At 45.2% G+C, this 18,447-nt stretch overlaps 1 protein-coding gene across 4 annotated transcripts in view; it reads left to right on the top strand.

Annotated features, from left to right (window-relative positions):
- Positions 1-5,258: 5,258 nt before the first annotated feature.
- The window catches only part of INTS4 (integrator complex subunit 4), a 61,332-nt gene continuing 48,143 nt past the window's right edge, over positions 5,259-18,447 (top strand). The window contains exons 1-3 of one of the 4 annotated variants that reach the window (XM_077807284.1): positions 5,259-5,589; positions 6,032-6,223; positions 17,454-17,571. In XM_077807284.1, coding sequence (XP_077663410.1) covers positions 5,536-5,589; positions 6,032-6,223; positions 17,454-17,571 — 364 coding nt within the window. In that variant the 5' untranslated portion in view covers positions 5,259-5,535. Of the gene's footprint in view, positions 5,590-6,028; positions 6,224-10,665; positions 10,810-17,453; positions 17,572-18,447 lie in introns of those variants that run through there. The other 3 variants (XM_077807276.1, XM_077807271.1, XM_077807292.1) reach the window with 3 other exon arrangements.

The following is an 18,447-nucleotide window of genomic DNA, read 5'->3' as shown; positions in this document are numbered from 1 at the left end:
CTCAGTGACTGATGGTGAACTTTGGGGCAAGTGGGGCATAGCAGAAACCCCCAGGGCTCCCCCACACCCCCTCCCCCGACTTAGTCCCAGAACTCTGGGTGCTCTTCTCTTCCCCGTCATTCCCACCTTGCTTAGCCCTGGCCTCTTAAGTCTCCTCCCTGCTCCCTCCCTTCACCTGAATTCCTCCTTACTCCCCCAGCCACACTTCCCCATTAGTCCCAAGCCCCTGAGGCTTCTTCACCTCCTAGGCCTGGAGTGACTGACAAGATTTACCCACTCACCAGAGTGGATCTTCTCCTGAGCCTCTTGCCTTTCTTCTTGATTTTCTGGGGCCTCCCACAGCTCCTTGTCAAATTCTCCTGCCGCTTCTCTCCAACAGACTGTGCAGTCAAGATCTGAGAGGAAGAAAGTGGTGGGGATTTTAAGTGGGGTTTGTGGTGCTGAATTCACTGCCCATCTCTGAATAACTGCAGAGTGCTCTGAAGCCTTTGGTGGGGGTGGGGCAGTGCCCTGACGCCCTCTATACATGAGCTGCCACTGAACCCACTGGGAGCTGCGCTCGCTCATGCCAAGGCAAAATTTGGCCCTCTGCTGAGAAAACCAATGCTCTAGGACAGTGGTTCTTAACCTGGTCCATACCAGGACCTTGTGTTAAAACAGATAAGGTTTCAGGACCCCTACCTCTCCTCTAGCTGTAAAGAAAAAGGGTGTCAATGCCCAGGTTGACAATCCATTCTCTAGCAAATATTAATTATTATTATTATTTATTTGTATTGTGGTAGCACTAGGAGCCCCAGTCATGAACCAGGTCCCCATTGAGCTAGGTGTTGTACAAACACAGACCAAAAAGATGGTGTCTGCCCCAAAGGTTTTCCAGTTTAAGTTGAAGGTGTTCTACTTCTTAATGCAGCAGTGTTTAGCTATTTTTTGTGCCATCAGTTACATCTCTTTGAGTGCTACCAATGAATATATGCATCAGGAGACATAATGAAACCCCACAATGATTATTAGATGGAAGAGTCTCATAAGGTACTTCCAATAGTACAAACTACAGCCCAGTTCCTACAGTCGCTACTAAAGCAAAACTCCCTTCAACTTCCGTAAAATTTTGCCTGAGTAGGGGGTGCTGGATTGGGTCCTCTATTGTTTTTTAAAACCTTAATATTCACAAATTTATTTTTTATTCATTTTTATACTCAAGACAGCTGATGATTTTCAATTATTTACTACTCCAGGGATATCTGAAAATCATATTGGTTATTCTAGATCATGGTTATGTTTACTTTTGCTCTTGAAATATGGGTTGCCTCCTATAAAGGACAATATGTGTTTTGGGATACTAATTAAATACACTTTTAAAAGCCTCTTTGCATAGTATAAATTTACCTTCTTTATTATCCCCTTAAAAACCCACAAAGCTTTCCTTATACACTACTGGGTTAGAATCTATCTTCATGAAATGTAGTATAAAAGGCCTACATCCTGGTTATTGCTCTTCCAGTGGTGTAAATCAGGACTGACTTCACTGAAGTTACACTGTGTAAAACTGGTGTAAGTGTGGGAAGCTTCAGCCCCCTAAAATTCTGAAGGCTTGGGCAAGATTTTTAAAAGTGACTAATGATTTTGTGTGCCCAAAATCACTTAAAGGGGCCTGATTCTCAGAAAGTGCTGAGCACCCACTATCACTGGTCACTTTTGAAAATTTCTGCCCTGATCCACTATGCTCTGCCTTATGCATTTAGTTCTCGGGGAGTTCCGTACCCAAGGCCTGTTCCAATGCCCATTGAAATAACAGCCTCCCTTGACTTCAATGGTCAAAGAACCCGATCCTGAGATGTACCACCCTCCTTCAACTCCCACTGTAGTCAATGGGAGTTGAGGGCACTCAACCCTTCTCTGGTTCTGGTTCTAGCTCAGTGCTAGTAAAACGTTTGCAAACCAAAGCCAAAAGCACATGAAACATACTCAGTTTGGGGTCTGATTACAAACTTAAAACACAGCTCAGGTTGGGGGATAACACATCCCAAACACAGAATTAAAACTGCTTTTTTGGGGGAAAAATTATTTCTAGACATTATTGGGCCAAATTCACATATCGCTGGTGCAACTCTACTGACTTCAGTGGGTTCACACAGGAATGACTAGTGTATAGAAATCTAATCTCTTCAAAGAAAGAGAGAGAGATATGAGCCTGAATCAACCTCTCAGAACTGAACACCTCCAAACTTTGTGGAAGAAATGGGTTCAGAATCCGTACTCAGATCCAGAACTAATGTCTGACCCCTATTTCTTTGGGAGGCAGGGGACTTGAAGTCTGGGTCCCTTTTTAGTTCTTGTATTCACAAAAGGCTACAGTTAAAGATATCAAACTTCAATGGGAAGCTTTTTCCACCCCCTCCTGACTTCAGCCAAACCAAATGCATCCCCATGACATTTTGCATGCCACATCTCAGACCAGGATAGAATTTTTCTGGAAAGTTTGAGTCACTTTATATAACTTCAAATCTTTCCGTTTGGGGGAAAAAAGGGTAAACTCCGGATAGTTAAGTATGTCTAATTGCTGCCTGAACCTTCGCAGATGGGCAAGGCCAGGACAACTCAAGCAAATAAGTTTCACCCTTATTTACCTAACCTACATCAAATACTTAAGAAACACAATTAAAGATAGTTCTCCTGCCACAGTATAATAGTAAATCTCATAGACTGCTATCCTAGAATTTGAAAGGCATATTGTATAAAGAAATCAGTAAAACCAGTCTTGGCATGAAGCAAGGCAGTTTTTTATATATTTTAGCATTTTTAACTGCACCTTCTGGCTACTCTCAGAGTACATTTGCAGGTACTTATGAAAACATGTTATTGAGAACAATAACATGAGTGAATTTCCCTTCTATATCACTAAATTGAACTGAAATACTCTCCCTACAGAGAAATTCAGCCTGGAAATAAGGCTTACATTTTTAATTGTAAAAACAACTAGGAGTCCTTGTGAAACCTTGTTGTTTTTGCTGATACTGACTAACACGGCTACCCCTCTGAAACCGGTCAATTTTAATAGTAAGCATAATCAGCAACTGGAATAATTTATCAAAGGTTGTGGTGGATCCTCCATCATTGGCAAAGTTTAAATCACAATTGGATGTTTTTTCTAAAAGATCTGCTCAATTCAAACAGGAATTATTTGTGGGACGTCCTACACCCTGTGTTACACAGGAGGTCAGATCAGATGATCACAATGGTCCTTTCTGGCCTTGGAATCTATGACTCTGTGACAGAGGTCCCCAAACTGTGGGGTGTAACCCCTTGGGGGGCAGCAGAGGAACACTTGGGGGTGGTGCGAAAGCTGGGCTAGTGCCCACAGGGGGTGGGGAGGGAGTGCCACCCAGCCCCCAGCTCTGCTCCAGCCCCGTTCCCAGTCGCAGCCCTGGCTCCCAACCCCGTGCCTGACCCTGTCCCCAGCCTCGGCACGGCTCTGCACATGGCCTGAATGTGGCCCTGCTGCAGCTCTGCTCCTGGCTCCGCTCCCACTCCCAGCCTTGGTCCCTGGCCATGGCTCCTTCCCTGGCCCCAGACTCACCACCAACTGCAGCCCCAGCCTCAGCCCTCTTACCTCTTTCCCTGCCCGCCCCCCCGAGTCACAGCCCCACTCCTTTCCTCAAAAGTTTGGGGACAGTGCTTTATGTGGTCATGTCACTAAGGCAACAGCCTGAAGAAATGTCTGGAAGGAAATAACAATTCGGGCCCCTCTTGGACCATCAAGGGAATAAATTTGTTACTGACACATACACAGCACCCAATACATTAAAAGGGGTAGATATAGAAATCTATTTGTGTGGTAACAAAAGACCCAATGAATTAAAAAAAAAATCTTTCAGAAAATTAAAAATGTGAATGTGAAGTTAGATTTTTTTTTTTATCTCATAGAGCTGGAAGGAATCTTGAAGGTCATTGTGTCCAGTCCCCTGCCTTTACATCAGGACCAAGTACTGTCCCTTATTTTTGCCCCAGATCCCTAAATGGCCTCCTCAAGATTAAACTCACAACCCTGGGTTTAGCATACCAATGCTCTAACCATTGAGCTATCCCTCCCTCCGCCCCCCAATCCTAAGTGCTACTGATTTGCCCCAGCTGAGAATCTGGCATGGGATCCTGATCTGCACTACAGGGGCCCACGGAAGCCACTTATCAAAACTGATGCACCGAATAGTCTAGAATAGAGGTTCTCAAACTGTGGTCCATGGACCACCACCAGTGGTCTGTGAGCTCCATTCAGGTGGTCCGTGGATAGTTCCCTCTAAGGTGTGTGCCTGGGAGGCTGCACATGAAAGAATGGTCACCCACCTAATTAGTGGAGCCGAGCAGGCGGGGTTCCACTAACTAGATGCTTGGACCCTGAAAAAGATGCACAGGTAAGGTAAGATGGTGGCCTTGGGGGGAATAGGGAGTAGGTGGGACAGGGCAGTGGGGTGAGAAGACAGGGTGGGGGGAATTTGGGATGTGCAGGGCTGTGGCAGCCAGAGAAAGAGATGACTTTCCCCAGCTCCAGGGCTGTGGCTGCCGGGAAGAGACGGCCCTCCTTCCTAGCCCCAGCTCGGGGGCTGCAATGGCAGGGGGGAGAGGGCACATCCATCACATTAGAAAGGTAAGACTACTGATATTAAAATATGAGTTTTGTGCTTTTACTTGTAGAAGAAAAAAGTTAATTATTTTTAATACAGTGCTTTTATCGAAAGCACTTTACAATAGTTAGCTCATGGTACAAACATTTGGAAAGATCATTTAGTGGTCTGCCGAGACCCTCAGCAATTTTCAAGTGGTCCGCGGAAAAAAAAAAGTTTGAGAACTACTAGTTTAGAAATTGAAGGGTGGCTTGGTATGATTCCCTTTGCTGAGCTGGAGTCACCACTTCCCTGGCCCCTGCTGATTCAGCCCTGCTGGGGTCGCTTTGTTTTTCCTGGGGCTCACGCTTCCGAGCAGTGTGAGTCGCATCCAGCCGCGCGCGTGAGCCGCACGTGGCCGCGCTGGGACTGGCACCCGGCTCTCCTGGCTCCCGGCCCAGTGCTTTAGCCCAGGGACTGTGCACCCTCCCACTAGCAGGGTGGCCTTCCTAGCTCCAGGCACTCCCAGTGAAGGGCAGCCCCCGGGGTGGGGCCAGCTCAGGGCACCGCCTCCTTGGGCTGGCCTGAGCCTGCCCCACTGACTTAAGGCCACTGTAACCCCGAGGAGTCTGGCGGCACCTTAAGGAGTAACAGATTTATTTGGGCACAAGCTTTCTTGGGTGAAAAACCCACTTCTTCAGATGCACCCACCAAGGCCACTGGAGGAGCTCTCCCCAGCCTGAGAGTCCCTGGCCATAGAGAGGAGACCTCCAGGTTGTCTAGGAAGGACAGTTTCCCTTCCCCGTCATCTTCAGCATCTCTATGGTTTCGTTTCCGGGTGAGGGGGAAAGGAGAAGGAGGGCACGGCACGGTACGGTGGCTGAGGCGGCTCACGCCCTGCTGAAGGCGAACGGCGGCGGGGGTGGCGGGGCTCAGCATGGCGGCGCACCTGAAGAAGCGGGTGTATGAGGAGTTCACTAAGGTCGTCCAGGTAAAGGGCGAAGTCTGGAGCACGGAAGGGGGACTCCCCGGGGGAGGGGGCCGGGGCCGGGCCCCTGCCCGAGCAGGGCGACCCCTGGGCGGCCTGGGGTTGCAGGAAAGCCCGCTGGAAGCCTGAGGCCTAGCACTGAAGGGCCTCCCGGTCCCAACCCTGGATCCGGGAGAGGCCTCAGGGCCCGCAGGTGGCTACTGCTCCCCTGGAGCCTCTCTTGCTGGGAGGGCCGCACAAGGGAGCCGGGCAGCTGCCAGCCCCGCCGGGGACCCCTTCGGGGTGTGGGTGTGTGTGGGGGGGTCCCCCCGTGAGGGCCCAAGGGACCCCTCCAAGCGGTGGGCCTACTGGCAGAGGGCGGCGGGGGCTGGGGTTAGCCGCGCAGACCCGGCGGCTCCCCGCTGTTCTGGCGTCCCGCCTCACGCCGTGTCATGCTCCGCAGCAGCAGCACGAAGAGATCTCCGCCAAGAAGCTGCGGCTGACCAAGCCCAGTAAATCGGCGGCGCTCCACGTAGATCTGTGTAAGGCCACTTCGCCGGCAGATGCTCTGCAGTATCTGCTTCAGTTTGCCAGGAAACCAGTGGAGGCGGAAAGCGTGGAAGGAGTTGTCAGGATCTTGCTGGAGCATTACTACAAGGTAGGGAAATAGGGTCTGGGGAGCAACCTGCATGACAGGCGAAGCAGCGGGAAGTGGAAGCCCATTTGTACGGTTATATTTCCTGACATGGCTCTTGTTGGAGGGATGTGTGGCTCACACATTTGAAGATAGCATGTGGAGTCCCTAAGAGGACACAGGGTTTTGGAGCGAACTTCCCCAGGCTGGGTTGACAGACTTGGGTTAGCCGGGCTCCTGCTAATAAAATAACTGTATAGATAGTGCTTTGAAGTTGCTGCTTGGGATCTGAAGTGTAGGGAGGTGGATGAACTTTAGAGCACCCTTGGTACTACTGTGTCCCATTGATTCTCGTCAATCCACCAAGTTTCTATGATGCCTATTATATCAATATCCTCATTTAGTACCAAAAAGAAAAGGAGTACTTGTGGCACCTTAGAGACTAACCAATTTATTTGAGCATAAGCTTTCGAGAGCTGAGCTGTAGCTCACGAAAGCTTATGCTCAAATAAATTGGTTAGTCTCTAAGGTGCTACAAGTACTCCTTTTCTTTTTGCGAATACAGACTAACACGGCTGTTACTCTGAAACCTGTCATTTAATACCAGGCACTCAAGTTCACACACACACCTTAGTATTTAAACTTCTTGTGTTGGTATAAAGAAAAGGAGTACTTGTGGCACTTTAGAGACTAACAAATTTATTTGAGCCTAAGTTTTTGTGAGCTACAGCTCACTTCATCGGACGCATTCAGTGGAAAATACAGTGGGGAGATTTATATACACAGAGAACATGAAATGATGGGTGTTATCCTACACACTGTAAGGAGAGTGATCAGGTAAGGTGAGCTGTTACCAGCAGGAGAGCGGGGGAGGGGGGAGAAAACCTTTTTTAGTGACAATCAAGGTGGGCCATTTCCAGCAGTTGACAAGAACGTCTGAGGAACAGTGGGGAGGCGGGGGGAATAAACATGAGGAAAGTTTTACTTTGTGTAATGACCAATCCACTCTCAGTCTCTATTTGCAGATTAATTCCAATTCAGCAGTCTCTCGTTGGAGTCCGTTTTTGAAGTCTTTTTGTTGTAATATTGAAACTTTTAGGTCTGTAATCAAGTGACCAGAGAGATTGAAGTGTTCTCTGACTGGTTTCTGAATGTTATAATTCTTGACATCTGATTTGTGTCCATTTATTCTTTTACCTAATCACACCAGCCACACTATCAGAGGCTCGTTCACCTGCACATCTACCAATGTGATATATGCCATCATGTGCCAGCAATGCCCCTCTGCCATGTACATTGGTCAAACTGGACAGTCTCTATGTAAAAGAATAAATGGACACAAATCAGATGTCCCGTCCTGCCCCCCGCTCTCCTGCTGGTATTAGCTCATCTTAAGTGATCACTCTCCTTACAACGTGTATGATAACACCCATGTTCTCTGTGTATATAAATCTCCCCACTGTATTTTCCACTGAATGCATCCGATGAAGTGAGCTGTAGCTCACGAAAGCATATACTCAAATAAATTTGTTAGTCTCTAAGGTGCCACAAGTACTCCTTTCCTTTTTGCGAATACAGATTAACACGGCTGCTACTCTGAAACCTGTGTTTGTATACAAGCACTTATAAAATCTGTCAATATTTAGTTATCTGCCTTCACGTGATGTAACTGAATGGAACTCTTTTTCATTTGACTGTTTCTCTTTAGTTCTTATCTGTACTCTATCAACTTCTATCCTCTTCTCCTTACTAAGATTATAGAGTATCCCTTTTAATCCTCCCCAATGGATGTGGTTGTCCAAACCGTGTTTTTCCTCTGCACCTGTTGACTTTCCCCTAGCCCTTGGTTTAAAAACTACTCTACTACCTCTTTAATTTTATATGCCAGCAGTCTGGTTCTGTTTTGGTTTAGGTGGAGCCCATCCCTCCTGTATAGGTTCTTCCTTTCCCAAAAGTTTCCCCATTCCTAATAAATGGAATCTTTCCTCCAAACACCATCAGCTCATCCACACATTGAGACCCTGCAGTTTTTCCTGTCTAACTGGCCTGTGCGTGTAACTAGAAGCATTTCAGAGAATGCTACCATTGAGGTTCTGGACTTTAATCTATTACTTAGCAGCCTAAACTTGGCCTCCAGGACCTCTCACCTCCCTTCCCCCATGCCATGGGTACCTACATGTACCACGACCGTTGGCTCCTCCCCAGCATTGCACATAAGTCACTCTGTCTATGTCTCGAGAGGTCCTCAACCTTCGCACCTGGCAGGCAATTCACCGTGCAGTTCTTTCGGTCATCACAAACGCAACTATCGGTATTTCTAATAATCAAATCCCCCCCATTACTATTACCGGTCGCTTCCCAATAACAGGGGTCCCCTCTCCCAGAGTGCTATCTTCAGTGTGCGAGGATGCCATTACATCATCTGGAAGGAAGGTTCCGACTATGGGATTGTTTCTGTCTGCTCTAGATTGATGATCTCCTTCCCTGAGACTTTCCTCCTCCTCCTCAGTGGCACAGAGGTTGTTTGAATGGGAGTGGGATCTCTCTCTATTGTGTCCTGGAAAGTCTTGTCTAGATTCCTCTTTGTCTCCTTTAGCTCCTCCAGTTCAGCCACTCTGGTCTCAAGACCCTGTACTCTGTATCTGAGGGCCATGAGCTGCTTGCACCAAATGCATATGCATTCCACCTGCCCACAAGGCAGGTACTCATACATGATGTATTCAGTGCAGTAAACTGGATAGCCCCCACTCTGTTACTGGACTTCTGGCTGCATTGTTTGTATGGTTTCTGGGGGGGTTTGTGTGTGTGGTTTTTTGGAAGAGTCGGGTGGGGAGAGAGTGTTTATTGGCCTAAATTTAGAGAATTTGTTAGGTGTATTTGGCTCTCCATGCTTGCTCTCTAAACTCCCATGCAAAAGCCTCCTGTTTGCTAGCTCCTCTGGTCACTTATAAGCTGGCTTTTTAAACCCCTGGTCTCTGCGTTAGCCCCACTCCTTTGTCAGGGCATCCTAAAGGGATTAGGGATGAAAGGATGGCAGGCTAGAGCCTTGTTAGGAAGTTCTCAGCTTGGCCTAGCAGGCAGCTAGGCTCAGCACAGAGCCCCCCAAACACACCACCTTATAAACTTCAATGAATCAGCACACAGCAAGCAAGCATGCACACAACGACAGACAACAAACTCACCCCAAGGTTCGCGTAGTTGCTCCTCCTTCACCTGGAGAACTCCCTTGTAAAACTCTCCTGTTTGCTGCTCCTTTGGGCTGCTCGGTGTCCTATGTGAAAAGAGTTGGTGGTCTAAGCCACTGGTTCTCAACCAGGGGTACGCAGAAGTCTTCCAGGGTTACACCAACTCATCTAGATATTTGCCTAGCTTTACAGCTGGCTACATAAGCACTAGTGAAGTCAGTACAAACTACAATTTCATACAGACAATGACTTGTTTATACTGCTCTATATACTATACACTGAAATGTAAGTACAATATTTATACGGCAATTGATTTTTTTTAAATTATATGAATAATTTGAAATGAGAAAGTAAGCAATTTTTAAGTAATAGCATGCTGTGACACTTTTTTTTTTATTTTTATGTCTGATTTTGTAAGCAAGTGGTTTTTAAGTGAGGTGAAACTTGAGGTACGCAAGACAAATCAAACTCCTGAAAGAAGTACAGTAGTCTGGAAAGTTTGAGAGCCACTGATCTAAGCCCCATAAAACCATCATCCCAGATTTGTGGTTAATTAGCACTCTGGTTGGCAATTTCAGCAGACAGGCCAAGGAGCAAGTTGGCATGCAGGATGAACTACAGCAGAACCCCGTTTATCTGATCTAATTGGGACCGGGTCCAGATCGGATAATCCAATATTCGGATAATCCGGAGAATGGGAAGGTGCGAGGCTGCAGCACCGTCTAGTGGCCACAGATGAGATTGCTTACTTCTGGACCTGTGTGCGCTGGTTGTTCAGTTAATATGGAGAGCTGGATAACAGAGGGTCGGATAAACGGGGGTCTACTGTATGTTGTTTCTGCAGATTGTCCCTAAGGGTAGAGCCCTGTGCGGGTACAAAATTGGTATCCGTATCCAATCCGCAAACATGGTCTGTGGATATAAAGTGGATATCTGCAGATTTGCAGGGCTTTAGCTGTAAAATAGGATCTGCGTCCATCCGCAAACATGGTCTGCAGATATCCGCAAGTTCACGGGACTCTACTTAAGGGTCATGGTTGTGTCATACAAGCAGGGCAGTGTGCAGGAAGCCTGTAAAGCTGCTCTGTTGCCCCGCTGTACCTGGTCTGTGGACATTTTAGTTTAGACTCTAGGCTGTCAGTTTGATCCATGTCACCAGCTCTCAGCTAACTAATAAATGAATAATGAAACAATGTATACTTTTTTGGCATCTAGGTAATAGTCCTCCCCTTAATCCTCTTCCAGGTCTGTTCTATACATCCAGACCTCATTGTGAATAATAGATCTGCACTGCACACTGAAACTTTGCTTCTGAACATCCTCATGATGGTTCTCTTTTTAAGCAATCATTACTTCCCCTGTTGATGAAGTCACAAGGGGAATTGCTTTGGTCATTTTCAGCCAACTAACCTGATATCTGCCAAGGTATGAAATTCAGAACAATCCTTCTAAGATTTAATTTTGTGAATCCCATCCTGTTTTATCAAATTATGTGGGAGTTCCCTGTTATAATGGCTGTTACTCCCTTTCCAAAGTGCTTGGTTGAAGACTATTTCTTGCCCTCTTTTTGTGTATGTGCACAAGCTGAGAGTTAGCTTGTTCCTACAGTGTCCTCAAAAACATTAGCAATCGTACCAAGGTGGTAACTGCTTCATGAATACTTAGGTGGTTAATCTCAACATGCTTTTTTCTGTATTCTCTTATATTTTATCTTTGAGTCTATCCCATATTGAACTCAATCTAAGATTTTAAAGACATATAGATTTATTTCTACACTTTTCCTGCATTGCCATGCCAATTGAGACTATTTGGTGGCTTTCTCCTTACTCTTCACTAAAATCTTGATGGAAACTTCTTTTCCAAATATGACTTTCCAGCAAACTGAAGGACTACGTAACATAAGAAACCTAACGTATCCTGGCCATGTCCCAGAAAAGCCGTTGGGACAGATTTCCCATAATGTGAATTTCTTTTGCTCATCTCTCAGAGGCAACAATTGCATGAAAATATGTCTGGGAAGAATAATTATCATTCTTTAGAATAGGGTTGGATATCATACTTCAGGGTCTTACCCATGCATTGTCCAACTGAGGGTCATACTGACAACTTGATAGGAGCCACAAGGCAACATCTAATTATAATTGGACAACAAAAAGACAGAGATGAAATTCTGTGAAGACAATACAAGATAACATACATGGTTAAATCTACATATAAGCCTCATATTTCAAGTGCTCCACTGTCACAATTGGGGCCAGATTTTCAAAAGTGTTCAGACCCAACAGCTTTCATTGTGATTTTCTGGCCAGATTTTCCAAAGAGCTGAGTGCCCAACATGGTGTGCTCTTCTGAGAATCCTGTCATTTAAATAAGTGCATAAATGGGAATTGTAATCTTTAGAAAATTTGGTCTTTAAGAACTCAGAGTCATTTACAGCTGAGCTGATCCTTGGAGCCTTTTCCTGACTTGTCCACTTGGCCAGGAGTAGGGAACTGGAGGTTCCTCCTCTATACTGGTCCATGAGGTAATGACGAGACCTGGAAGCTAAGGTCAGTTTCCCTAATCCACTGCTCACGGCCAAGAAGTGGGAGAGAGAGAGAGACACCTCAATAATCTTTTAAACTTGTTTAAAATAAAACTGCAAGACTCATTCATGTAGGATTAAAAAAATACCTTTATTAGAAATAGTTAATTTCATTTAAATCTAGGTTAATATATCCTTTTAATATAAGAACATCAGAGGCATTGGAAATTTGTGTAAGCACATAATGTATTCTGTGGAAATCTGTGCCTCACGTTATTCAGGTAAATAGTTTAGTTGTACTGCATATAGTACTCCTGGGAGAATTCTGCAACAAAAAATTAAAAATTCGGCACACAATATTTTAAAATTCTGCAAAATTCTGCATATTTTATTTGTCAAAATAACACAATATAATCACACCAGTTTCAATTATTTTTAGTCATTTATTTCAAAATACCTGTCACCAAGTATGTCTGTAACAATACAGATGACAACAAAAAAGATTCAGGAAACGTTTTTTGACAAATAGGTTCCTTACTAGGCATATTAATATAGAACTCGGAGTAATAATTCATTTAAACTACAATACACAACTTTATTTCCCGCACCCCTCAAAAGCAGTGCAAAGGCTTGGGGAAGTCAGGGGTAACAGAGGAGCTGAGGGAGAGGGGAGTAAATTGCTGGGTGTGAACTTGGAAGGTTGTTGGGTGTGGGTGGGAAAAGTATGGAACAAGTTTTTTGGGGGCGCAAGGTGGGATTGTTAGGAAGCTTTCCCCCATGCAGACCCTGGCTGACCCCTAGCCTCTCCCATTCAGTCAGGCACATCTGCTCCTGTCTCCATGTGTTCCTCCACCACCACTCAGACACCCACTCCCACATCCCCATGTGGCCCTGCTACCCTCTGTCCCTATGTAACTTTTCACCCCCTCCCGCATCACCATGTGGTCCTGCACCTCCCTCCCGCCGTGGCCCTGTGCCTCCACTCCCATTTAGCGCCTCCCCCACTAGCCTTTATGAGACTCTGTCTCCCCATAGCCCCTGTCTCCTGACCTGGCCTGACAGGCGCTGCGAAGAAGGCTCTGCAGGCTCTTTGTCTTCCCTTACTGGCCGGGAGTTGCTGCTGTGTTCTTTCTCCACAGCGCCCTCTGGTGGGCAAAAGGCGGAACTACAGCAACATTTTGGCGGAAGCCTTTTTCAGTGCAAAATATTAAAAATATGCATGGCTCATTAATTATGAATGCACACAACAGCGCAGAATTCCCCGAGGAGTAATATTGCAAGAGCACTAAGTCTTCATTCTTCAGGGCATAGGTTGCTCTCCAGCTAGAATTATGAAGAAATTGCTCTTCATTGGCCTATTGCATTATGGAGTGGATGCCTCTGACATTGGCCACTGTTTCAGGCAGAACATTAAACCATGTGAACCATTTGTGATGGAATCCCCAGGGTGCAGCCTGGGACCGTGGGACTGCTGTGCCCCCTTAACTCTCCAGCTTGGGCTCTCTCTCATAATGCTTTGCTAGTGACAAGCAGCAAACCCCTCCAGACACTGTTATCACTCAGTACAACTGCATGTGGAGCCCCACACTCAGCTAGATTGCATGAATGCTCCCAGAGCCACGCATGATCAAATACGTTTTCAAATACGTAAAAGGTTGTTACAAGGAGGAGGGAGAAAAAATGTGTTTTTAACCTCTAAGCATAGGACAAGAAGCAATGGGCTTAAATTGCAGCAAGGGAGATTTAGGTTGGACATTAGGAAAAAATTCCTAACTGTCAGGGTGGTTAAGCACTGGAATAAATTGCTTAGGGAGGTTGTGGAATCTCCATCATTGGAGATTTTTAAGAGCAGGTTAGACAAAGATGTGTCAGGGATGGTCTAGATAATATTTAGTCCTGCCATGAGTGCAGGGGACTGGACTAGATAACCTCTCAAGGCTTCTTCCAGTCCTATAATTCTATGAATCACACTGAGAAAGGCACCAGCCAAATCCCCACCCCAGCTCCTAGCCTTGTACCTCAGGAGTATACCATTTTGTACTGCTCAAGGCGAGCAGTGCAAATTTATTAATTGGTTGACCACTTCATCGATGGAAAGTGGATATACACCAGCCTTTGTAAACCTGAGCAAACACCCTTAGCAAACACTTTGGGCAAACTCACTGGTAAAGATAAACAGTTAAACAAGTTTACTAACTACAAAAAATAGATTTTAAGTGATAGGCCAAAAGTCGGAGTTAGTTACCAAAAGAAAATAAAATACAAGCACTTGGATTGTTGATTAGTCGCAGTTAACTCACGCGATTAACTAAAAAAAAATTAATTACAATTAATCACAGTTTAATCGCACTGTTAAACAATAGAATACCATTTATAAATTTATTAAATATTTTGGATGTTTTTCTACATTTTCAAAGATTTTGTATTCTGTGTTGTAATTGAAATCAAAGTATATTTTTATTACAAATATTTGCACTGTAAAATGATAAAAGAAATAGTATTTTTCAATTCACCTCATACAAGTACTATAGTGCAATATCTTTGTCGTGAAAGTGCAACTTACAAATGTAGATATTTTCTTTTGTTACATAACTGCACTCAAAACCAAAACAATGTAAAGTGGCTTCCGCAGGACCCTGTAGTGCAGATCATGATCCCATGCCAGATTCACAGCTGGGGCAAATTTGCAGACGTAAGTGCACAAGTCCACTCACTCCTACTTCTTGTTCAGCCAATCGCTAAGACAAACAAGATTGTTTACATTTACATGAGATAATGCTGTCCTCTTTTTATTTACAATGTAACCAGAAAGTGAGAACAGGCATTTGCATGACTTTTTTTGTAGCTGGCATTGCAAGGTATTTAATTTCCAGATATGCTAAACATCCATATGCCCCTTCATGCTTCGGCACCATTCCAGGGGACATGCTTCCTTGCTGATGACGCTTGTTAAAAAAATGTGTTAATTAAATTTGTGACTGAACTCCTTGGGGGAGAATTGTATGTCTCCTGCTCTGTGTTTTATCCACATACTGCCATATATTTCATGTTATGGCAGTCTCGGATGATGACCCAGCACATGTAGTTCATTTTAAGAACACTTTCACAAAACGCAAAGAAGGTACCAATGTGAGATTTCTAAAGATAGCTACAGCACTTGACCCAAGGTTTAAGAATCTGAAGTGCCTTCCAAAATCTGAGAGGGCTGAGGTGTGGAGCATGCTTTCAGAAGTCTTAAAAGAGCAACACTCCGATGTGGAAACTACAGAACCCAAACCACCAAAAAAGAAAATCAACCTTCTGCTGGTGGGATGACTCAGATAATGAAAATTAACATGTGTCGGTCTGCATTGCTTTGGATTGTAATCGAGCAGAACCCGTCCTGAGCATGGATGCATGTCCCCTGAAATGGTGGTTGAAGCATGAAGGGACATATAAATCTTTAGTGCATCTGGCACATAAATATCTTGCAACACTGGCTATAACAGTGCCATAAGAACACCTATTCTTGCTTTCAGGTGACATTGTAAACAAGAAACGGGCAGCATTATCTCCTGCAAATGTAAACAAACTCATTTGTCTGAGTGATTGGCTGAACAAGAAGTAGGACTGAGTGGACTTGCAGGCTCTAAAATTTTACATTGGTTTATTTTTGAATGCAGTTTTTTTGTACACAATTCCACACTTGTAAGTTCAACTTTCATGATAAAGAGATTGCACTACAGTATTTGTATTAGGTGAACTGAAAAATACTACTTTTTTTACAGTGCAAATACTTGTAATCAAAAATAAATATTAAGTGAGCACTGTATACTTTTTCTGTGTTGCAACTGAAATCAATATATTTGAAAAGGAAGAAAATATCCAAAAATATTTAAATAAATGGTATTCTATTATTGCTTAACAGTGCGATTAATTGCGATTAATATTTTTAATCATTTGACAGCCCTAATAAGCACGCAATCTAAACTCAACCCTATTAGACTGGGAAACATCTAGATCAAGCAGTTGTTCTCACCCTACTGGATATTGCAGTTCATAGTGTCTCCTGTGAGTGAGTCATTGAATTGTAACTCTTCTGCTGGACAATGGCTGGTGATGTCTGTTCAGCACCCACCTGGGCATTGATTACCTCCCTTGTCATTGTCTCTGGAGAGCTAGTATCTGGGCATTTCTCAAATCCACTGCATATTTTAGTGACAGCCATACAACATAATTCTCATAACTTCATATGCCCTAATGATACACATATTTAGATAGAACCATGGCTTTTAGTGGATTATAACGTTTCCCCTGATACCTCACATGGTGTGCTTTATATGAAAAATCACAATTATATATAAATGATGAATATGGGGCACTCCCCCAAGGTATAGAATGTCACACCATTAAGGTGTGATATTATTGCAGTTCTGATATTCAGGGCCCCATGATTGCTTGGCCACATAATGTGACCTTATTTCTTACAGATCTTGTCTCCACAGTCTAAGGGCTTGTCTACACTGGCACTTTACAGCGCTGCAACTTTCTTGCTCAGGGGAGTGAAAAAACACCCCCTGAGGGCAGCAAGTTTCAGCACTGTAAAGCGCCAGGGTAGAGAGTGCTCCAGCGCTGGTAGCTGCTCCCCTCATGAAGCTGGGGGTTTTTTTTAGAGCTCTGGGAGAACTTTCTCCCAGTGCTCTGCCGCGACTATACAAGTATTGCGTTACACAGCAGCGCTTTAACGTTGCCAGTGTAGACTAGGCCTTAGTTAGATTTCTCCTACACCCTTATGGTAGGGAAAATTTCCAAGTATGACCTGAGACATAGTTGTCTTCCTAACGCTGCAGATAGCCTGAATCAGTAACTCTGAGAGATGTGGACTAATTTAAATGGAATGTTGATTCTGATGCCTAACGATGGCAACATGATTATCACCAGAAACTTTCACCATTGCATAAATTGGCAGAAATCCATAGCTAATACACTTACCGTTATCTTTGGTTGCAGTGAGGCAGCTTTCTCCTTTGTTTGTAGGCAGACGCACAAGACGCACATCCTTCCCAGTGCGAAAAGGCTCAACTGCTTCCTTTGTGCTAAACCCCAGACTTCTTTTTGATACGTTCTGGGTGCCAGAACTCCCAACTCCCTCTACTCACTTTCTAAAATCCTCCATCTTTCTCGTCAATAATTGTTACAATACATTTGTGTTGTCAATAGAAAACTCTCCTGCATGCTGAAAACTGAAAATGTACAGTGTAAAACTGAAACCATTTGAGCCATCTGAATTTAGTATCAAAATAACAGGGAATACTTTCAGTGCATTACTTATTTCATATTCAGTGAAAGAACTCTTTTGAAATGTTCTGGGAGCTACCACGGGAATCTCAATATGCCATCGAATTTAGCGTTGCTGTGCTGCAGTAATTAGGGCCGGTGAGGGGGTGGCTGCAGTCTTAGTGTCCATGGTTTTGTGCTGTATGTGGGTCCTGGCCTGTGTTTCACTATTTTATGATCTTTAAGCCGAAAAGAGAGCAGAGGAGACCATCATTTCTTTCATCCCTAGGAGAACGATCCCTCTGTGAGATTGAAGATTGCTTCCTTGCTAGGTTTGTTATCGAAGACGGCAGGATTTTCTCCAGACTGCATTATGGATGATGCAATTAACACGCTTCAAAATGAGAGTAAGTCACGCTTCAGATCTAATTTGAAATCAAGGCAGAATCCTCCAGACTTTGTACATCTAAGGCAGTGGTCTCTAACCTTTTTACGCACAAGATCACTTTTTGAATTTAAGATCAACCCAGGATCTACCCCGCCCCCTTCCCCGAGGCCCGCCCTGCTCACTCCATTCCCTACTCTGGCTGGGAGTGTGGGAAGGGGCTCCAGGCTGAGTCTGGGGCAGGGGATTGGGGTGCAGGAGTGAGGCATGCTAGCCCTGGGAGGGAGTTTGTGTGCAGGGGTCATACGGTCGCACTGCACCTAATCTCATAGAATCCACTGGACATTTCATGAGTTTTACTTTTTATTAGTCTCATTTGTGGTTTGTAGATCCAAAATCCTTCAGGGATTGTCACAAATCAATGTAACAATCTCAACTGTGGGGAGTGTATTGGTTGAGCCTGGGGCAGGAGGTTGGGGTGCAGGACTGAGGGGTGCAAGCTCTGGGAGGGAATTTGGGTGCAGGAGGGGGCTCCAGGCTGGTGCAGGGGATTGGGGTGCGAGAGGGGGTGAGGGGTGCGGACTCTGGGAGGGAGTTGGTGCAGGAGGGGGCTGTGGGTTGGGGTGTAAGAGGGGTTGCGAGGTGCAGGTTCTGGTTGGGAGGCGCTTGCCACAGGCAGCTCCCGGTCAGCAGCGCAGCAGGGCTCAAGCAGGCTGCCTGCCTGCCATGGCCCCATGCCGCTCCCAGAAGTGGCTGGCTGCTGGCACGTCTCTGTCGGCTCTGGGTGGGATGGGGGCAGTGGGTCTCCTTGCGTTGCCTGCTCCTGTAAGCACCACCCCCGGAGCTCCCATTGGCTGGTTTCCCGCCAATGGGAGCTGCAGGGGCAGTGCTGGGGGCT

This window comes from Eretmochelys imbricata, chromosome 1, assembly GCF_965152235.1.
Source record: "Eretmochelys imbricata isolate rEreImb1 chromosome 1, rEreImb1.hap1, whole genome shotgun sequence".
NCBI classification, from domain to species: domain Eukaryota; kingdom Metazoa; phylum Chordata; order Testudines; family Cheloniidae; genus Eretmochelys; species Eretmochelys imbricata.
The sequence above is the reverse complement of the archived record's forward strand: the minus strand, read 5'-3'. Positions and strand labels throughout refer to the sequence as shown.